Source organism: Protopterus annectens, chromosome 2.part0 (genome assembly GCF_019279795.1).
Source record: "Protopterus annectens isolate FY-2018-M chromosome 2.part0, PAN1.0, whole genome shotgun sequence".
Taxonomy (NCBI): Eukaryota; Metazoa; Chordata; order Ceratodontiformes; family Protopteridae; genus Protopterus; species Protopterus annectens.
The window spans coordinates 1,164,038,395-1,164,062,391 of NC_056728.1; the positions used below are offsets into that span (position 1 = coordinate 1,164,038,395).

Below are 23,997 nucleotides of genomic sequence, written 5' to 3' on the forward strand. Positions count from 1 at the left end.
GCTCAGCTATGGGGTGTCAAGGAATCCAAGAATTTTGTTGGATTCCTAGTTATGGAGCATGGGCCCAGGTTGCTGCAGTGGAACTATTTCAGCTCAGAATATAAATCTAAAGCCTGGAATAATGTTGCCATGACCTTAACCAGTGCAACATGTATCCCCTGCACAAGTGAGGAATGTGGACATCATTTTGATGACCTCCAGAGGAGGAAGCAGGATACCCTCGAGTTTTGGAATGTCAGGCAGGGGACACCCCACAGATGTGTAAGTATCAATTTCAGTGAGTAATTACAAGAGTTAAAAACTGAATATAGTCCAGATTGGTATTCATAATGGAGTTTTGTTCTTTTTTCCACAGCCGCAGAGGAGCGAGTCTCTAATGTTCAATCCCATGCTGCGAGTCTAGTAAGGATGCAAGAAGCATGTGGTATGTATGCATCAGAACAGTACTGTCTAAATAGTATTTTAATAATAGTAATAATTTGTATAGTAATTTTGTAGCATTAAAAGTTAGGACCGCTTAGTTGGTATTTAATAGAGTTGTATCAAACTGAGTGTGCATATCCCAACTGTAAAAGAAACTATGCATGCCTTAGTCCGTAGCACAAAGCAATGGTGCCATATTCTCAAATAACAGTGGGCATGTATCTCTAAATTGTAAAAGGAAAGTATGCATGCAGTAGTCTGTCGGACAAAACAACAGTACAGTATTTTAGTGTAGTCTCGGTTCAAAAAACATACTTCCCAAATATACAATACTGTTAAGTTTTCACCATTATTGGAAGGTAACGTTATACCCCTATACCTCTTTACCACTAGCAGAAATGACCTTCTGTAATCTGTAATCAGTACAATTGGAACACAATACATGCATACATCAAGGATTGGTGGTTACGATCTGTACTATAATGTACCTCTGTTATAAATTGTATAGTCTTAAAAGTAAGGAAGAAACTGGTTAGGAGTTTCTAGTGTTAAAGGTAAAGGTTACAGAATAGAATCAAATAATCCCGTCAGTGTTTTGTATGTCACATATGAAGTTACTAATGTTCTCCCTTTTTTCTCTCACCCCAACCCTTTTCTCTCTCTTTTTTTATGTTTATTTGCTGATCTGCTGTGGCGACCCCTAATGGGAACAGCCGAAAGAAGATGATGATGATTTGCTGTCAAGTATTGCTGCCAAATACATCTGGTGCAGCACCTGGTAGCACCCCCTCTGCCACCCCTGCACTACCTGGCCCCTCAGGTAATTCTGCCCCAGAGGATAGAAATGTGGCTCCCTCTCAGAGTAGTGGCACTGAGCACCATTGCACAATAATTCTTTAAAGAAAAAATATTTGGAAGACAGGAAAGTGGTGAACTGAGGAGCAATCAGAGGAATGGACAAAGTGAAAACAAGGCAGGAATCTGCATGAAGGATGTAGGAAAGAACCCACAGCTATCCATTTCTTCCAGAATAAAACAAACAAATGTTGCTGAAATTGGACTGTCATCTCCAGAGAGAGGGGTGACCACAACGCAATCTGTTGTATAGAGAATTGGAAAAGTCATGTGTGTCATGAAGGCATGTGTGCAAAATGGAGTGCTGTGTATGGGACAATATTTTCTGTGGGACAGGTACCCACTTTTTTTGAGAAAGAAATAGAGATGAATGCTGGGGAAGGGTTGTAGGAATGTCTGTGTGAGGTATGTTTGTTCAGGTGAGGAAGCAATTACAGGTAGACAAGACAAAAAAGACGAGACAGGGATGATGAATGACACATAAGATGTGTGAACACCATGGTTGGGGTGAGGGTGGGGACATTGAAAACACATGGACATCAAGTTGGGTGACATTGAGAATAGAGTGCTCACCCAGTGGACTGTCATCATTGTCACCACTCTGCGCAGATGGCTGCAGTGTGTGACATCAGCGTCTCCTTGTGTTATTTAATACAATGATGGAAAGCAGTGTCTCCAGCCAGCATAGATGTGCAGGAACAGTGCAGAGCACAATCCTATGCACCATCCCTTCCAGTTTGCCATGGGAGATAAACTTACCTCCTCTGCCACTGTTGGGCAGCAGTGCTGTAGTAGGTGGAGTGGGGGCAGGTAAATCCCATGGGACAGTCCTACCACACTGTGCTGTAGGAAAAACAAAAAATAAAAAAGTAAATACAAAATGAAAAGAAAGCAATAACCCCCCCCCCTCAAAAAAAAGAGAGAAAAGGATTGGGATGAGAGAAAAAAGTGAGAACATTAGTAACTTCATATATCACATACAAAGCATTGATACAATTATTTTACTCTATTCTGTTACCTTTACTTTTAACACTAAAAACTCCTAACAAATACCTTTGTTTACTGTTAAGACTACCCAGCTTCTAACAGATGCACAATATATTATAGATTGCAATAAGTAATCTTTGATGTGTGCATACATTGCACATATGCAGGGTCTAAATATACTGATTACAATTTACAGCAAGCCAGTGGTGCCACTGCTTTACAGCTCTGATTTTACATTGTAATATTGATGAAACCTTAACAGTATTGTATATTTGGAAAGTGTGGATTTTGAAGGCAAAACCTATGACTACTTTGTAATAATGAACTTTTGTTTTGCCCTCCAGAGTAATGCATGCATACTTACCTATTATAGCTAAGAAATGAATGCTCAAGTTGATACAGCTATATAAGCAGTAAATAAATACATCATAACTTTTAATGCTAAAATAACCCCACTTTTGGGATGCATACATACCACATGCATCTTGCATCAGTGCCAGTCTAGTGGCATGGGTTTGCATATTCAGTTCCTGGTCTGTAATGGCTGCTGAAAAAACAGAACAGAACAAAATACCATTAAGCATAACAATCCTGACTTAATACAGCTTTTAACTCTGACAAGTAGTTTCTGTAAGCAATACTTATACATCTGTGGGGTGACCCCAGTCATACATTCCTTGATCCAACAGTCAAGGGTATCTCTCTTCCTCATCCAAAGGTCTCTGTAGTGGTTCCTTAATTGTTCACTAGTGCAGGAGATACTGGTAGCACTGGTCAGACCCTGGGCCAGACTTGCCATGCCTTTGCCTTGTAATCCAAGCCACTATAGTCCCTCTGCAACAGTCTGGGCCCATATTCATTCACTAGGAGTCCAACAAACACTTTGGACTCCTGGACACCCATCTTTGAGTACAGAATTTCAAAACCTGTCCAGGAATGCCAGCCATGCCTATCACAGATCAAGACCAATGTATAATGATGTTTTCTCACCAATTACAGGTATCACACTTAGTGGGAGTGTGCACTTTCTGCATTTGAAAAATTTGAAAGTGTTACACATTGCTTACCATCATGCAAACACGTTGCATGAGGATGTGCAGTACCAGGAAATGTATCTGCATGATGGCCAATAGTATTAATTGAATGTATCCAGTGTATGTTTCTGGCAATCTGAGTCCTGTCTGCTACCTAGGTGGCCCATTCATCCGGTTTGTGCAGACTCACTCTAAAAGCAAACCAAATGCACATAACCAAAACCATTTGTGCTAAGTGGCACATCACGCAAGTGGTGGCCTCCAAAAACAAAAAAGAAAAAAGTATAAAACATAGGGAATTAGTTAAAATGTGGAAAATCAATCTGTGACATACAGAGTAGAAACTGCTAGTACATATGAGATGTGACTACATAAGTTTGGATCCCAACTTTCACTGCAATGCACTGTCACCAAACAGGATGGAGGACTTATCCATCTTTGCCCCACAAGTACTTTGCAGCAAATACATGACATAATTCCTCACACAACCAAGTGCAGCTGAATGTACATTGATATCAAGGCATGACCTGTTATTTGTAAATGTATTCTGTGTAATACATTTGGATGTAGTGCACTTACTGATCACACAGCCTGCTATGATTATTCCTTGCAAATATATAGCTGTGTCCTTCCTTTCTGTGTTTCTTGGTCATTCATCAGTTATCTGACCGGTACTCAGAGACATGCAGTACATAAGCCAGTCTATATCATTTACCTTAAAATGTGTGAGGATATTCACTGGGGCCATATGATATGCAGTTGACATCAAATTAATGGTAGATTAGATGCCACAAATAAGCATAGACTGTTGTTATGGGGGTGGAGAGCAAAGATGGGTTCCTGTTATGGAACATGCAAGGGTATAATGTTCTTTCAAGGGGGGGTAGAGCCAGGATGCATTACTGTTATGGTACAAACAATGTGATGTTGCTCTTGTTACTCTCCTTGTTTTTCATTCTGCCAGTTTGATCTTGTGAGGGTGGTAAAGCTGGAAACTGTCATGTATCTGATTACTTTTGAACTTCTCTGTTATGATTTCCCATTTCAAACTTATGGTGCTAAACTGAGGGCATGCAGTGATCATCATTACATTGGGGAGGTATCAATGTGTGAATCTTTGAGGCCTGAGGACTACTACTTCATAATGGACAGACACAAATCAAATATGTCTCTGCTGTCACATGTGACATTAATTTCTGTACATGTCTCCCACCTTGTGGTTGCTTACTGCACCAAGTGATGAAATACAAGGACATGTTATAATATTATTATACAATACAGTACATGTTCAGGACTTACCTTGTAAATCTTGCAGTTGATGAAGTGTTAGTTCAGGGCTGACTGTGATGCAAGCAGTACACAGCCAATACATGGGGAGGTAAAGGTTGCAGCTTTAAGTTGAGACAGAAAGAGGTCACAGGGTTCCTGTATTGTCTCCCTGCACTCTACAATGTCCATGTCATCTATGTTGTGATAAGTTAATTATGTCCTGAAAATTCTTCTCTGCCTTGGCTTAGGCCTATTGGCAGCAGTAGTAGCATTGCCTGCAGCCTGTAGCACAAACAAATTGAGTTAAGCAGCAGCAGCAACTCCTAACATTCTGTCTGTGTGGACTTTCTGTGTATTTTGAAATACACAGGAAAAACCAGCATGGAGTCTAAATAGTTGCTTTATAACATCTTGAAAAGATCCACCAGATTGGTTGATTAGCAAGAAATTCAACTGCTTATGTTGTAATTAGCATCTTTGATACACAGCTTAGACAGATGCAGTCCATTAATAATCTACTCCATTATAAAAAGGCAAATGTATAGCTAGCCAAACTGATGGTAAGTATACTTGCTACATATTCAGCAAAGCAAAATATTTCCCAAGGTATCTTTACAGAGGAGTATTGAACTCCAGCAGGTATGCTGTCATTTTTTTACCTACATAATGCATATGCTGGAATATATTAATAAATAATGTGAAGCAAAGCCTTTTACACTGTTATCTGTATGCATTAGTTAGAAGTGAAGTGTACTGATGATGTATAAATGATAGACAATACATGAAAATAGTAAACTGTGTGATGCATATGTACAAATGTTTCAGGGACAGGTCCTTTGAATAAATGTTTAGAATCTCAAATGTGTTTTATTACCAACATGGTTCATGTGCTTGTACTTTAGTGGGTGGGAGAAGCAAAGAGAAGTTACTGTTATGTCACAAATTGCAATGGACTGTTCTTCTGAGGGATGTCACATCTGAGTTACTGCTATGCCACATACAAGGAAATGTTGCCCTTGCTACTTTCCTTGTTTTGTATCCTGCCTGCTGTTAGTATTTCCCATCTGTAATATGTGTTATGTTTTTCCAGTAGGTGCTACTGACTGCCTACCTTAACTGTTTTATCTGGTAGCCGTTACTTTGTAATTGTGTGATAGCATTATCATTCTGTTGTGTTTTAGGACCAAAAATGCCATTATGGTACAGACCCCCCTTCAGTGAGGCAGAATACACAATAATAGGGGACATACTACATCAACATAGTGCTTTTCTTCTTGGAAGGGATAATCCCAATATGTCAGAGAGGCTGAGGATATGGCTGCAAATCATTGCTAACATAAATGCCATGGGCAGCCATGGCCTTACTTATGAGCAAGTGCACTACAGAGCCACTGACATGCTCACATCTGCACAGAGGCCTGCAGCTGCTGTTGATCAAGACAAGAGGAAAACTGGGACTGGGCCTGCTGCAGAACCGCCTCTCACCCCCCAATGAGAAATTCCTGACAAATCTTCTGATACAGGACACCTCACAGCAGAGTGGCTCACCAGATGTCACTCATGTGGGTGCAACTCCTTCTCAGTTCCACAAAGAGCATCCAGGTAGGCTTTGTTATATGACCAGGTCAATACTGTTATATAGTAAAACAATTGAAATAAAAGTTACTTCTGTGTCACTTGTGTTTTTATTGGTGGGGTTTGAATATATGTACAGTGATAAGCTCAGTTTGGAGTTGTCAGCCATGTTCTTGTTAAAGTAACACGTTACACTTATTGAAATGAGTACATGTAGTAGCTCCTCTCTTACTGTTAAATGTGATGATGTAGGCCTTACCTCTTGCTTAACTTATTTCAGGACCATCAGGAATACAGCAGCGTAGGCCTTCTGTAGATGCTAAGTCAAATCAAGTTATTTCAGTACTGCAGATCAATTTCTAGAAATCTAATTTGTCATTTTAGGCCTGTTGTGTGTATTGCTGTACTGTCTGTAATAGTGGTAACACTGTTAGTTGCTTAACTTATATTGTACCACAGTAGTGCAGGCATTAATGTATGCCTGTGCTTCTCCCTTTTTATCACAGGTGATCATGACAGTGGGAGTGTAAGCCCTGTTCCACCTGCTTTCAGTGTCTCATCAGACACTGATGATGATGGTGGCAAAACTGAGCCACAGTCTAGTGGTGCACAGGTTGAATCTGACACAGAGGATGACATTCAGCCATCCTCTTCTTTTTCCCCAGACTCAGCCAGTAGCTCTACCCAGTCCTCTGATCCCACAGATACAGGACAGGTGGAGGGTGATGACATCGAGCAGGGAAGTGTGGCTACTGTGGCTTCAGTGCCTATTGAGTGTGACTGAATCCAAAGTGTTGGCAAGGTGCCATGCAGGAGAGTTGACATGAGTACTCGGAGGGGGGCCTGCTGTCCCTCCTCCACCTGCTAGAGGTGTCTCTTTCCATGTCACTCAACATATGTTTAATGCTGTCATGGATGCAAAGGCACATTCAGAAAGGCAATCCAAACTCTTAGGGTTGTGGATGTGGCACAATCTGACATGTGTACTGCCTCCACCATGTCACTGATTACCTTGGATCGGATGAATGACATGTTGGAATAAGGGGTGTCTGTGATGGACTGAGCGGTGGCTGTCATGGAATGAGCAGCTTCTGTGATGGAACATCTGCTGGGAAGGGAATGGCATCCTTGTGGGCGTAGTTTATCCACAACATCTGATTGAGCCAATGTGGCCTTTACTGATCACATTCCCGTAGTGGTAGTACTTCCACTGGTCCATCGGCGAGTGTGCTGTCCACACCCAGACATGGCAGGACATTGGGTTGTTTCCCTGGACATTCCCATGAAGGAAGCATGTTCAACAAACATCGATCATGCTCAGGTAGCAGCACTCTATCTAACTGTGGGCATGGAGGTGCCAGCACAATTCCTGGCAGAGCCAGTTCCCATGATCAGGGGTGACAGTGATGAACTGCCACCTCTACCATGCATGTCCCACACCTGTCCAACATACCAAGATGTACAGCTAACCCTGAACTTGGCTGTGTTCCTGTAGACTCTCACACACCACTTTCACATGCAGGACCCCTACAGACACACACACACACACACACACACACACACACACACACACACACACACACACACAGCCCACCTGCTTCCCTTTCTCCCTCATACACACTTACCAACCTTTTCTGTCAGCCTAGGTCTCCTGCTCCCCAACACCCTGTGTAAGTGATGATAACTGTGCCATATTCCTGTTTTCTCTCTTTTGGAATCAGGGATACAAAAGCTTTACATGTGATGCACAGGGTGCATAACTACATTAGTGCCTAGTATATCTGTATTTGGTTCTGATGAAGTCTATATTTTTTAGATGAAAGCACTTAACCTTTTATATTTTTTTAATAAATGACAGTTTTTTTAATTTTTGAGCTGTTTCCCCATGTTACAGTTTTTCGTGGTGTTTCTATGTAGTTATTAGCTGTTTTGCTTTACATATCAGCATTTGTGTTGTTGAACTGATAATTTTACCTGTGAGTTATATTTGTCTTGCCAAATGATACAGCAGATAGCATCATAATGAGAGTACTTTCTAGTGTATTCTCTTATAAGGGTTGTGAAATCAGGAACTGCAATGTGTGTCATTACTTTATAACCTTTTCTTTCATGTTTTCCAGTGCATACGTATGTTGCACATCATAAGACACACCATCACATTAAGAGCTCAGGATTGCATGACAGCACTGCAGTCAAACTCATCAGAACTGTAATGCAGTATAATGCTCCCTTTTGCAGGAACCTCACCAGACACATGCAGCAGCTAGACTGACCACAAGGATTTCTCATCAAGCTAACACAGGACCTACTAACCATGACATGAAGTATGTTTGGTAGATTAAAAGACATGGCACATTCATCCATCTGGTATTGCATTACATTGTAACTGTTATTCTAAGCCTATTTTTTTTGGTTTAAGCACTTGGGCTTCAGGCCAGTTACCTTACATTAAGGTTTGCAATCTAGACTCTGGTGGGAGGAGAGGGTAGCCTCTGCCCTTCTGAGCTGAGAATTGCTGGTTGAATGTTTATTGTGGCTGTTGTTCTAAATCTTTTTGTTATGGTTTAAGCACTTGGCATTCAAACCAGTTATTTTACATTAGGAAGTTTTGTGGTGTAGACTCTTGTGACAGGTGGAGGATCGCCTGCAACCTTCTAAGCTGGGAATTGCTGGTGGAAGGCTGATTGTGTCTGTTATGCTAAACGTGTCTTAGTTCTGGTTTAAGCACTTGTGTTCCAGACCACTTATTTCACACTAGGAAAGTTTGTTGTCTACACTCTTGTTGGAGTATTCGTCTGGATTGCTGCTTTATTTAAACAGTTTGTTTTTCTGCTGTGAATGCGATTTTCTGCACTTTGGATTTCTAGTACTTCTGCATTTTATAAAATAGGCTTGATTCAGGCTTGCTAAATCTAGACTGTTTGGTATCATCGAAGCACTAAAACCAGCCATAGTACATTAAGAAGGCCCCCCCCTGCACCCTTGTGGCAGAACTGTGCAGCCAAGAACCCATCTGACTTGGGGATTGCTGTAATAAGGCTCACTGCTAGCCTTTCCCTTTTTTTTACTTGTTTAAAATAGTTTAACTTTGCTTGTATTCCAGCGTGTTTTGAGTTGTTTGCATTCAGTTTGCCAGAGCTGCTCAGAATTTGCCCTGCTCCCCTGTAAGCAACTCAGTTGTGCATTGTGAAACACTGACACATTTTTGTAAGCCTAGCCCTCCATGGAATAGACATATTTTGTTAGTCTTACACAAAAACCTGGTCAATCTAGCCCACTCCCCACTAGTTACTACAGTATATACCTTCCATAATGGATGGATACTTTCCCACCATTTCTGCAGGCAACCTGAGTTACATGGACATCCTGAGGCAAGAGACAAATTGCCTCATGTATAATGACAACCAGTTAATGCTAAAACAAACTAATACAAAATGTGAGAGCTGTATCTATACTATGAATTTGGAATAAATTCTCTCACATAACAAACCAGATATCAAATATGCTGTCAGCACACACAATTCACCTCTTACACATAAGCTCACAACACATAAAGTCACATATGTGTAGGTACACGCTAGATACCTAACTAAAGATTGGAGACCTCTCAAGGGCAAACCTACTGCACACAGTGCAGATCCAGCAGAATCCACTACACATAATAATACACACACCAGTGTCTCGGCCAATAAGCACTTCAGGCAAAACACCTTAAAATCAAATATCTTGCTGATAAGCGACTCCATAGTGAGACACACAGATGTCCCCCTCACCAGGCTGGACAAGAAGAAGGTCACAGTCATCTGCCTTTCAGGTGGTAGGCTCCAGATCATTCATGCACTCAAGTCTCTCAACAACAAGTACCATTATGACTCTGTCATAGTCCATGTTGCGGCAACTGGCTGGAGACGTACCTCACTGTACTAAATGAAGGTGCTTGCCTCCCCCATTATGGCCTTTTTAGGCAATGTCAAAACAACTAAAGTCCCAATGTAAAATAATCCACCACAGACAAATTGAAGCTTGTGCTGCTTAATGCAAGGAGTGTAAATCACAAACTGCACTCACTGGAAGAACTCCTTACCTTTGAAGATGCCCATGTCTGTGCAGTCAAACAGACATGGTTCAAGGTTGCAGACAGCATCCTGGCCATGCAGGGGTAAAATGCCTTCCACACATTCACACATCAAAATGAGCATGAAAGAACCAAAGGCAGAGGTGTATACCGCTTCTTTAAAGACAAATACACTGCAAGACTGGTGAAAGAGTGCAACTGTGTAGTGCTTCTCCAAGTCCAACTAACTGTGTGTATAAAACCCCTCCAATATCATTGATAACTACAGGTCTCCCACCATGAGCCACGAGGACCACTCTGCCTACTTGGACCTAAATAGTCACTCATTAGACAGCCAAATACCTTGGTCATGTGTGATTTTAACTATCCTTCCATTGATTTGGAGTCATATATGTGCACAAACACACCCATCCTAAGGTTCCTGGACTTTGTCAATACACATGCTGTACAAAAAATAGTCTGCTCCACCACAAGGGGCTTGAATGTCCTAGGCTTAGTACTGACCAGCATAGTGGTTCTATGTACTAACCCCTGTGTGTTAGTCCCCCCAGTTCAGGTTAGATCACAATTTAGTCTTGTTCACATTCACAATCATACCCAACACCCCCTCAAGAGCAGAAAGGGTGAAACATTTATCTAAAGCAAACTATAGACTCCTATCTGATACCATAAAAAGTTGCAAATCCCCTGCTAACACTGTTAACAATGACAGCTATACACAGGTGTACACAAATGACCTGTAAAAACAGCTATAGAAATGTACAGAGTCGGCTGAATGTGAATGGATCAAAACAAGTTCCTCACAGAAAACAAGCCACTTTGGTAGGCATCAAGCATACATAGGCTATACAACAAGTGGAAAAAAGTAATGTCTAAAAACAAGAGGGAACAGACTCAGCAGAGGAAATACATCCTCCACAACCTGAACAAGGAAATTAGTTATCTTGAAAAGTCCTCTAAAGCCTGTCTAGCTAAAGATAATCAGGAAGCATTCTTTAGCTACATTAGAAATCTAAAAATGAAGGCCCAGCTTTGTCCCCAATTAGTAGTGGATGATACCACTCATACTGACCCTTAGGACATCACCAACCTGCTACCAGACAGTTTGGGGCAAACTTCACCCCCATCCCTACTATACATACCTCCAAAGCATACCTCTCACCAGTCTTCTACCTAGTAACCTCCTATGAACCTAAGGTGATGTCTGCCTGGGATCCAGGACAGTGTCTGATTCTGGCCTGGTGAGATGGTTGCACATGCAATAATCTAATATATTTGATTACATCAGCATTGCCTGTTGAACATATGGTGATAGTGTCCCATCTGCTGGTGTAAAAGGGTCTCTGTAATGTCAAGTAACATCTGTTAAGCACACACACACACACACACACACACACACACACACACACACACACACACTTGACTACAGTGAGAACAGAACCACCATGTAAGTACAAGCACTACAGAACACAGTACTATATACAAGCGCCACAGCACATTTGACTTTTACATGTCTGCAGGTCAGCTTATAGTGGATGACATCAGCAGGCCATGTTGGAGACAAGAGGTTTTGATGGCTGCATGAAATGGATATGTAGGCTTTTGAAAGTATGAAAAGACTAGCAAGTCATGCCATTGGAAAAGTAACTATAGGAGAGCACATCTACTCTGCTGAGTAGACACACACACACACACACACACACACACACACACACACACACACACACACACACACATGACTGTAGTGAGAACCCCTACCTATCTAAGTATACAGACTATAGAACTCAGTACTACATTCAAGTGCCACAGAACAATTCTGACTTTTATATGGCTGCAGGTGAACTTATGTTAGATGGCATCACCAGGCCATGTGGGAGGCAATAGGTTGTGAGGTCTGCATGGGCACATAGATTCATAAATTCATATGAGGCCAGTAGCCTAACTGTACAGTGTGTCCTAGGTATATAGAAGCCTAACTGTGTAAAAAAAGAAGTACACTTATTGAGCATAGTTGGATGTTTGAGTTTAGCACAGCAAGGTTGTCAGCACCACTGACTGGCCCTGTACATGAGGGAACACACAACATTATATATTATACTTAGCAGTGTGGTTGATATATGTGTGTAAAAAATACTGAGGTCCCAGGGTTGTATTGCTTGGGAGAGGGTGAACAACACATGTATGTATTGCAACTATATAATGTATACTGAGAATATGTCCTGAAAACTGATTATATGTACAGATGATTAGCTGAATTTGGACTGTCACCTCCAGAGAGAGAGGTGACAACAATGTATTCATGTTATATAGTCAATTGGACCGAATCAAGTGCGTCAAGTAGATAACTTTGCGACATGGAGAGCTATGTATGGGACAATTTGTTTTGAGAGAGAGACAGGTGCGTTTTTTTTTTTTTTTTGGAGAGACAGACATGTTGAGGAAAGGACACAGGTATATCAGGGGCAGGTAAGTTGGCAGGTAGGTTAGCAAGGAAGCAATTGCTGACAGACAGGACATACAAGACAAGACACAGGGATGGTGAAGAATACAAAAGGTAGGTGAACACCATGGTTGGGGTAAGGGTGTGGACCATACAAACCCATGGATGTCAAGCTGGGTGACAGTAAGAAACAATTAATCACCTACTGGACTATCATCACTGTTACCTCACTGTGCTGATGGCTGCAGTGTCTGATATCTACATCTCCTTGTGTTATTTAGTACAATGATGGAGAGCAGTGCCTCCATCAGGCATAGGCATGTACCCACAGTGTGGCACACTATCCTATGCACCATCCCCGGCAGTTCCTCTCATGTGATAAAATCACCCCCTCTTCCACTGCTTCTAGAGGGAAACACAGGTCTGTCCTCTGGGACAGAAGTACCTGAGGGGCCAGGTATTGCAGGGGCAGCACAAAAGGTGCTACCAAATCGCAGCTCAGGCATGCTGGGCTTTGGTGCCATAGCCAGTGGAGTGCAGGCAGGTGGATCCTGTGGGCCAGGCCTACCACTCTATGCTGTGGGGGAAGGAAAAAAAAACAGAAAATAAGGGTTGAGGTGAGAAATTGCACAAGTTATCTTATTTGCTTGTTTAGGCTGAGGAAGGTGGTCTTCCATTTCTGGGTTCTCACTTTTGTATTTGAAGATAGCAGCTTCTTTTGCTTACTGAATAACCTATTAATGAGTGTATCTATCCAGGACAAGATAACAGTGTCTCACAGGCTGGTGTAAAAGGCTCACTGGAAAGTCCAGCAACAGCTCATGCCCACATACACACCAACCCCACCATTTTACTGCAGTGAGAATAAAACCCCTACCTATCTAAGTACACACACTACAGAGCAATACTTTATAGATGGTGATATCAGCAGTGTCTGTTGAGGACAAGATAACAGTGTCCCACAGGCTGCTGTAAAAGGCTCAGTGTAAAGTCCAGCAACAGCTCACACACAAACATACACACCCCCACTTGACTGTAGTGAGAATAGAAGCCCTACTGAAGTACACACAGTACAGAACACAGTACTTAACACAAGTGCCACAGCTCAAGTCTGACTTGCAGTGTGTCAGACAACACTTTATAAAGGATGACATCAGCAGTGTCTGTTGAGGACAAGATAACAGTGTACCACAGGCTGCTGTAAAAGGCTCACTGTAAAGTCCAGCAACATCTATCTCTCTCTCTCTCTCTCTCTCTCTCTCTCTCGCACACACACACACACACACACACACACACACACACACACACACACACACACACACACACACTATTTGACTACAGTGAGAATAGAACTCCTACCTAAGTACACACAGTACAGAACACAATACTTAACACAAGCACCACAGCTCAAGTCTGACTTGGAGTATGTCAGATAACCTTTATAGATGATGACATTAGTAGTGTCTGTTGAGAACAAGAAAACAGTGTCCCACAGGCTGCTGTAAAAGGCTCACTGTAAATTCCAACAACAGCTCACACACACACACACACACACACACACACACACACACACACACACACACACACACACACACACACACACACACAAAAAAACCACCAACCCCCCATGTAACTGCTGTGAGAACAGAACCCCTACCTATCTAAGTCCACAGACTACAGAACACAGTACTTAAACCATGCACCGCTGCACAAGTCTGATTTTGTCAGGACTGCAGGTGAACATATAGTAGATGACATCGGCAGCCCATATGGGAGACAAGACATTGAGAGGCCTGCATGAAATGGATGTGTAGGCTTGTGCATCTCTCAAAAAATTGGCAAACCATGACATTGGAGAGGTAACTGTGGCATATACACTTCTTAACTTCTGTGCAGACACACACACACAGTTGACTGCAGTGAGAAGAGAACCCCTACCTAAGAACACAGATAACAGAACACAGTACTTAAACACTCCATGGCACAAGTCTGATTTTGTTAGGACTGCAAGTGAGCTTATAGTAGATGACATTGACAGGCTATGTGGCAGACAAGAGGTTGGGAGGCCTGCATAGTTACATTGCTTCATAGTGTCATCTGAGGCTAGTAGCCTAATAGTAGTTGGCAGTTTGGAATCATAGCTGTGTAATAACACAAAAATACCCTTACTGGGCATACTTCACTGTTTGAGTTTTGCAGAACAAGGCTGTGAGCACCACCAAGTGGCCCTGTCCATGAATGAGCACACAACATTATGTATAACACTTTGTATTGTGGTTGAGATATGGATGGAAAAAGTAATAAGACCCCAGGTTTTAGTGCTTGTTTGGGGTAGTTGTGGGGGAGGACAAATGGATTTATTGTAAATATATGACATATAGTTATATTGTGCCCTTAGTTTGCAATGTTTCAACATGTAGTTTTATATCACACAAACAACCTGGACAATAAACATCAATAATAAAATATCATATATACAATTCCATAGCGCAACAAGCATTGACTTTGCGCAAAGGTTAACAAAGTGTGCACTCATGTCAGCTAGGCCAGTCTGCACACAGGGAAGCAGTGCACAAACACAAGGTGCATGGCTAATGTTTGCTACTATACCCCAGTCCCATTTGTACTCCAGGCTGGATTTTCATGATGGCTAAGAGCATAAATTGAATGTATCCATTTTTCTATCTTCGGGTGTCTCCTTTCTAGGCAATCTGTTTTTTCCTGTTTTCACAACATTGAGCATCAGGAAAACAAGATAAGCTTAGCCAAACCATTTTTTTGGAATGAGGTGCATTGCTCAAACGTGGAATTAAAATAAGACAAAGAGGAAAAGATACTAAAACTAAGGAGCACATATACAAAATCTGTAAAAGCACAGTAAAAATTGACAGCACACATCACAAATTTCTACATATGTCAGGATTTGAACCCTCACACCAATACAACTTTAGAAAACAGGGGGGATGCCTTAGTGCTCTTTACCACACAAACAGCTTTGCATCAATAAAATTGAGTCATTATTCACACAAACAGTTGCATCAGAAAATGTACACTGCTATCAAACTATCAGCTGTGATTTGTACATTTAATTCTCTTTACTATATTTGGACATAGAGCAATTAGTGATCACAGAACCTGTCATAATTATGCTTACAAATACAGAGCTCTGTGTTACCTTTCTGTGTTTCTTGATCATTCATCAGTTATCTAACAAATGCAGTGTGTAAGCTATTCTATATCATTGGCCTTAATATGTGAGAGGATATTAACTGGGAATAAATATGATATGCAGTTGCCGACAAATGAAGTCCAGGTAGGATGGGACAAACACGATATACTGTTCTTTTGGGGGTAGTATAGCTGAGTTACTGTTATGGCAGGAACAAGGGTACTCTCCTCTTTGTGGAGGGGGGGAGCTCAGTTACTGTTATGACACAAACAAGTCTGAAGTCTGAAACTGCAATGTGTATCTTCACTTTCCAATGTTTGTCTTTAATGATTTACCAGTACAAAGGTATGGTGCTAAACTGAGGCCATGCAGGAAACATCAGAATTCTTCAGAGGTGAATATGTGAATCTTTCATTCCTGAGGCCTACTAATGAACAAATATAAGTAAAATAAGGGTCTGGTGTCACATGTTAAGATACTTTCAGTACAAATCCACTACTATATACTTGCTTACTGTACCAAGTTAGGAAATACAAGAATATGCCATAATATTATTAAAGAATACACTCTAAATTCAGGACTTCTTTTGCAAATGCAGCAGTTAATACACCTTTAGTTCAGGGCTGACTCTGTCTGATGCAAGCAATGCACAACCAGTACATGGGGAGGGGAGGTAAAGGTTGTGTGAGTTGCCTGGCATCAATTTTACTATATCTATGTGAGTAGGAGAAAGTTATTAGGTCCTTAGGTGGTCAGCGAATGTGCTATGCATTGTCTTTTAGCCAAAGTAAGGACATAATGAGCACATCTATGTCTGTCTCCAGGGACAGCAGCTGGGGGTTACTCCTCTGAGTCCTCGTCTGACTGTGGCTGTGGTGACCTAGCCATTGGTGGTGGGGTGTGTCCCTTCCCCTTGCTGATTCTGCTGCAGTTGTTTCCCCAGGATCAGACTGTGGAGCATAGCACATACTGTGAGTATCTATGTACATGTTCTTGGATTATACTGCAGGGCTTCACTGGATATATCTAGGCACCATAACCATGACTTCAGAAGCCGAAACACATGCTCTGTGATGTTTCTAGTTTGAGCATGTGCCTCATTATGGCATTCTTTTATGGGTGTGTGTGCACTTCTGACGGATATCATCAGGCATGTTTCCAGGGCATAGCCAGCATCCCCCAGTAAATGGCCCTGTCAGATGTCCCCCTTAGCAAACATCTGGTACAGCTGTAATGTGTGCCAGATATGGAAGTCATGATAACTGCCAGGTCTGACAGCACACACACATTCAAGATAATTCCCTGGGCATTACACATGACTTGGCAGTTGATGAAGTGGTATCCCTTGCAGTTAATGCAGATTCTACCCTGCTCACTAGATAATGCCTTAATATGTACATGAGTGCAATCTATGTCACCCAGTACTTCAGGGTAGAACTGTTTGAATAATGGCAAATGAAAAAAGAAATGTGTATTCCTCTATATGAAACGGCTTATATTTTTAATTTCACTTTTTAAGTTAGCAATTCTACTTGAATGAAAAATTGTTTAGGCAAAAAAATAATATTAATTTATATTCAGTAGTTTCCTCACTTACTCTTCTTATGGAAATAATGTCTTCTGCTCAAATAATTCATTTGTTTCAGTGATCCTCTCGGTCATTTATCATCTGAAGTTTTTACTTGAAGCAAAAAAGCATTTCAAGTGAGTATAAGTTATTAAACCATTAGTCTGTATCGGTAACTGCAAATTTGTTATATTATTTATGTAAAGCACATTAGATATGTAACTGTTTCTGATAACTGGAAATTATGTGAATGTGAGAAAAATATGAGCAGTATACTTGAATAAACAGTTCAGTAGCCTGCAAAAATATTTTGTTTGCCATAGTCAATGGTTATGTAACAGAAATAACAAGGGAATGAAATAATTGCACATTTTTTTCATTTTTGAATGTTTATTATGATCATTTCACAAAATGATATAAATATTATAACAACTTTCTAATTCCTGAACATTTATAAATTGCTCCAGAAAGCAAAGCACAATTAAGCCTGTGAAAAAAAACTGACTCTTAAAACCAAGTATTTTTAATTCACCTGTGTATATAGACTGTTAATATTCTTGCAGTTTTATATAATTAGTTTTGTTAGTGCATTCTGCAATATTCAAGTTCATAAAACAACATTAAAGTGAATGGTTTTTAACTAACTATTGGCATGCATAAAATATCTTCCAAATTCCATAAATATGTAAAAATAATAGTTTTCCTTTAAGGAAATGTATAAAGATCAGTCATTAGCTAACCATTTTTTTTATTTTTATCAAACTTTCACACTGAGAACAGAAAGTAGGTTTGTAAGTATACATGCATCTTAAATAAAAACACTTTGCTTCCCTTTTATAAAGAAATTTTGTGTTACAAAATATTTATTTTTTTATAGTAGCAGATATATAATTAAATATCTTCCACTCACATCACTGACATAATCAATAATGTGTCAAAAGCGGTGTCTTTAATATATATTTTACCTATCTTCATCCATATACTTTGAAAGAATGAATATGCACCATAAGCTAATGAACAATAGTAAAATTATTTATAGTACAATTTGACAAGTACATTGTTAGTACTTGCTCTCCCTATTCCATGACTTTCCTCAAGGTCACTGTCTCTTAAGATAACTAATATTTTCAGCTTTAAGGATGCAGAAAACTATTCTTTCTCATTAGTACTAGTTATTTTAGGTTCTCTGCCAGTCAATTGAACTGAGTATGAATCTCACTTTAGCAATTTTAACTTCCCCAAATGACTATGTAAAAGAGAAGTCAGGCTATGACAAACACAGAACTAGAGTATTCCTGTTTCTTATATATATTTATGTGTATATACATAGTTATTAATTTATTTCAAGGGCTGCACTCATGTACCTACCAGTTTAAACAGTTCTCACTAATGTGAAAAGGAAGCCTTCTTTCTGAGATCACCACATATTTAGATCCCTACAAATTGTAAAGTTATTACTCTGAGGCTAATATGCAGTGAACTCATAGTGAAAGGGTTTTATCTTTGTTTGTTTTTTTAAATAAACTAGCACTTCTTCCAATTTCACTTAACATTAACAGATATATCATTCTTTACCTTCACCCTGGTAAATTGCCAAGCTACAATGTGAAAATTAGTACTTTCAAAAATTTCTCACAGCTTATTCACTTAGAATTCAAAGCAATGCCATTTAATATATTACTTCTCTCCCAAAACAGTAGTGGTTTTATAGTTTACAAATGTGAAAAGGTAAAATATATGTGCTTTCTGATGGGGGATCATACCATATACACTTTGCTCTTCTGGAAAGTAATCTGTATTTAATGCATCAAGTTTTACTGCACTCTTTCAGTATTATGTCATACCTGAAATTAGCAGAAAAAAAATTTACAAGAGAAAATTATTATACATGTTCATTGCCTGAGGAATTACTATGAATGAATGATTTAGAAATGCGTATCATCTCTATAAACATGGATTTACTCACCTTTTCTGATTGAAAAACAATGATTTTATGGTCAAATCCATCAGTTAAACAAATATGTATAACTCATTTTCATAAGTAAAAGTGGATTTGCACCTATTACTTGTCATACTGAAAATTTAAGAGTGATTTGGGAAAAATATGCACTAAGTCCAAAACTGCTGTGTCTCTAAGAATTTCAAAGTGTAACAAACTCAGAGTTAGTATATATAAAGGGGAACATAGAGATGAACTCCCATGTTAGTAGTGCAGGGGGAGGCAGGTTGTCCCACTGCAAAAAAATGCATTTAATGTAGAACAGCCAAGTTTCACAGTATATATTTATGAGATAATCATACTTAATTTTTTAAAGTTGCAAGCTTTTTAATATGGAATCTCGAAGTTCCAGTTGCAGATACCTTTCTAATTTCACTATATTGACGTATCATTTTCCTCAGTTTTATATTTTATTCTTTGTTTTACTAAAAAATATAATACTATTTTATGAATCACAATTACCATATCCTTGAAAGAAAGTACGTTCATCTTCATCTGTTAAAACATTAATGGCTGTTATATATAAGCTGTATTAAGAAATGTAGTTTCCAATTTGCAGAGAGATAAGTTTTCATTGTGTTGTTAAGTGTTAATGTTATTTCAGTTTATTGTACAGAATTATATTGCTATTTCAGAATAAGGCAGATTTGTAATAATTTACATTAGTCAAAAGGTTGATATCTGAAGTTTCTGAAACAAAAAATAAGCTGTATTCCATGTTATTTAATTTTCATTTCAAATTCTGTTTTTTCCTCAGAAAAAAATCTAGAGCAATGCTCAAAGTTGAAATTTCTAAAGTTGGCCAAACCTATCATTAAGAAACCATTAAAACTTTAACAGTTAAAGTATTTTCACTTTCTTTCATTTAAGAATATAATTTGTGAACTTCTTTTATAATTGCTGTCATGAATATCATGTGAAACTATAAAGGATAATGGTCATGCCTGTTTTTATTTTGTTTTTATTTACTTTTCAGCCATGTATTGCTGCATCTTTATTAATCAAATTACTTAGACAATAATGCCAAATGCTCAAAACATACAGCAAGAAATATTTAATGTTATTATTCATTTATGCTTTCCCCTCTCTGACAAATATGGTAGCCAAGACGCACAACTATCCATACAATGTATTTCTCCTAGCAACTTGTTATTGCTCCATTGAATGTTTTTGTGTTAATTTAGTGGATGCGCTGAGTATACTTTTATTAACTAGTATAGATGGGTGCAAAATGATTCAGTAAATCAGCACTGTTCAGTTTAAATTTTATTCACAAAAATAATGTTTGAATCACAGCTGGTCAAAAGTGCATTTGTTCTTATTACCAGATGCCATGTAAGGTACAGGGGACAAGAGTGACTATGCCTTAGGAAGTCATAAATGAGATTACTGTTTAAATACTGGGGTCAGGATACTGTGTGGTGACTATATCATTGTTATACAAATTCCTTTTGTACTATATTAATGAAATCATGTTAAGTTTGATCAATACTAGGGATGCTGGGGGAGGGGATGCAGTCTTACTGCCAAAGGTATTTATACTGAATGCCATTGATCAATCCATATTGCTAAAAATACGTTTAACTGATCTTTGAGGTTGCCCTTTTCCCCACTATTGTACAATCTTGGAGGAGGTTTATATACAGTACATGGTGTGTGGGGGTCTCCCCTCACATTGGTTGTGTAGGGGATTCTTCTGCTCCTGCAAAAAAAAAAAAAAAAAAAAAAAGATTGTAAAAATTGCCCTCATAAACATGAATTTCTGAGGAGAAGGAGTTTCTGTGTGTTATCTATAGATGTTTGCACATATATGAAATGACTGGAAATCTGTATACTGAGGGGCAAGAGTTTCCCTGTTTGCATGCATGTGAAATGATGAATAACAGAGGTGATCTAGAATGATACTAGGAAGTTATGTAATACGTGAGAAGTGTACTTGGATGGCATTACTGATTCTCTTGGCCTGTGATATAGAGACCTTATGGCTGATAATGAATAAGGAACATCCAGAAATGCTTGCTTTGTGTGTTTTTCATTGCAGCGAATTATATGAGTGGAGGGTCTGGTGGTAGGTTATGCAACCATATATATTTGTGAGTTTTAGGGATTTGTATATTCAGCAATATATGTGTCCAGTGAGATATGTTTCAGATAGCATTTTCAGATAAGAATGCATCTTGCCAATATGAATCAGTGAATTGAACTCAAGCTGGTATAGATTAAATAGTTATTTCTGTATTTTAGTGATTAACTGATGAGTCTTAAGGACTGATGTGATATTGTCACTTTTTACACCCTGCACACTGCTGTTACTTTTTAAATAATTGTGTCTATTTTTGTCAATGAAAAAACTGTCTACATCATTCTCTGAATATTTGATGGTGTTCTGATCATTTGCAGAAATTACAGTTTTCCTGCTTTCTTTTGTGTTGATAATGTTGTCATCTCGTAAGGGGGTTCTGTCTATACTTTGATGTTCAGCGTCTACTGCATTGTGTGTTTGTAGAGGGCTGCTGTCTGTAGTATGAAGTTCACTGTATATAATATAATCAGTCTGTAAATAGCTGCTATCAGTGGTCCAGAATTCAAGGTTTAAGTCACTTAAAGTAGTTGTGGGCTCTATGTCAATATCATTTTCCTCGAGCTCCTCAACATTTTCATTTGCATCATCTTCTGGATCAAATTCATTATCATCATCTGCTCCAATGTTATGCCCTTGTGGCATTCGTTCCTTTGATGCAGTCTCATTTTCATCATCAATGTCATCATCATTCCCTTGAACATTCTTTTTTTTATCAGCAGCTGCATCTGTTTCATTAACATTGGTAATTCCAGGGCCATCTCCACTGGTATCGATTCCAGTTTCTCCAAAATCGCCACTGGCTCCATTAATATCAATATTGCTCATGCCATCTCCACTGCCGATGCCAATTCTTTTTCTATATAGCTTTCTTAAATGAATGTTATTGCCATGGTTCCTGCTAAACCTGTCACCTCTGCCTTCTCCGACATAGGCTGCTCCATTTCCACTAGTCTGTGTAGGACTCTCAGTATCATCTTCTTCAATTTCAATATCATCTTCTTCAAGTTCTTCAGGGTCATCATCATCATCAACATTGGTTCTTCCAGTTCCAGCAGCAGTATCTATGCCCTGAGTGGATATTAACAAAAGACAAATTATCATTGTTATAACTCCAAGACTTCTTTTCATTATTGTGCATGTCAACACACTAACAGTAACAGATCTTATTTTTGGAACACTCAGCATTAATTGTCAAACTTACTAAATGTGATATGAGTATTTGTCAGGTAAAATAAACATGCATCCTAAGATCCATGGTTTATTATTAATGGATTTATATTTTGCAGTCAAGTAAGTGCCCTGTACTTTGCCATATAAAGATGGATAAAAAAAAACAATAGCTAAAGGAACTAAATAAAAACAAAGAACATTTATACAATGCATGTGCAATACAAGGTTTAAATATACTGCCTCATTAAATTTAATTTTTTTACTAATGACAATAAAAACTGCGGTGGTGGTGCTGCGGTAGCGTTGTCGCCTCACAGTAAGATGTTGCCCTGTTCGATTCTCAGCTAAAGCGTCTTCTGTGTGGAGACATGCATGAATGGGCGTACCTTCGTTGAAGGTTGTGCATCAGGGCTGGCAACTCGGCATGTAAAAATCTTCTGCCAATCATTAGTGGACCGGAGTTCCGCTGTGGCGACCCCTGACCGGGAAAAGCATAAAGACACAACTAATGACAATAAAACAAAATTATACTCCTACTATTACCATTACTACCACTACTAATACTACTACTACTAATAATAATAATAATAAAAATAATTAATTATCTCCAGCTGCTACTGGGACAACAACCACTATGACAAAAATATGAAAATATTTAGCCACAGTTAAGTTATTATAATGTTATCTACGTATATAGTATTACTCAAGTGTTAACATTTTAGGGCAGTACAGTAGCTCAGTAGTTAATGTTCTTCCCTTTCATTGTTTGGTTCTCCATTTTGGACCTGGTTAATGTGGCTTCTTTGCAAAGTTTGCTTGCACTCCCTGTGCAGGTGTAGAGAGTTCAGGTTCCTTCCATATTTTAAAGACAGATCTTGGGAATACTGGTGATCCTTCAAAGTGCACTCGATAGATCATTGCACTATGTAAGAATGTGTGTGTGTGTGCGTGTGTGCGTGTGTGTGTGTGTGTGTGCGTGTGTGCGTGTGTGTGTGTGTGTGTGTGTGTGTGTGTGTGTGTGTGTGTGTGTGTGTGCGTGCGCGCGCGCAAGTGTGCATGTGTGTGGTATGGCTAGGATTCTGTGTATCTGTACAAGTGCTTCCCTGTGTGTGCATGAGTATGTGTGCTTTTGTGTACATGAGTGTGTGCCCTGTAATGGACTTGTATCTTATAAGGATTACTTTCTGTCTTATACCTACTGAGTGCCAATATAGGTTTCAGCTTCCCTTGTGATGTTGAACTGCATAAAGTAAGTATCAGAGAATGGGTGAGTGAGTGAAATGAATGTGGGTAAGGAATGAATAATTGAACCTCAGTAGAATTCCATAACATGCAGTTTTTTGTTTTCTAT

The 23,997-nt window shown here is 39.3% G+C and overlaps 1 protein-coding gene and 1 long non-coding RNA gene across 2 annotated transcripts in view; one reads left to right on the plus strand and one right to left on the minus strand.

The window, feature by feature from the left end:
* Window positions 1-23,997, plus strand: part of LOC122793400 — an 805,254-nt gene that overhangs the window by 16,398 nt on the left and 764,859 nt on the right. The gene's annotated exons all lie outside the window — the stretch shown is intronic.
* Window positions 17,765-23,997, minus strand: part of LOC122793399 — a 178,049-nt gene continuing 171,816 nt past the window's right edge. Inside the window, exon 8 of the mRNA XM_044061374.1 lies at window positions 17,765-22,544. Coding sequence (XP_043917309.1) covers window positions 21,621-22,544 — 924 coding nt within the window. The 3' untranslated portion in view covers window positions 17,765-21,620. The remainder of the gene's footprint in view (window positions 22,545-23,997) is intronic.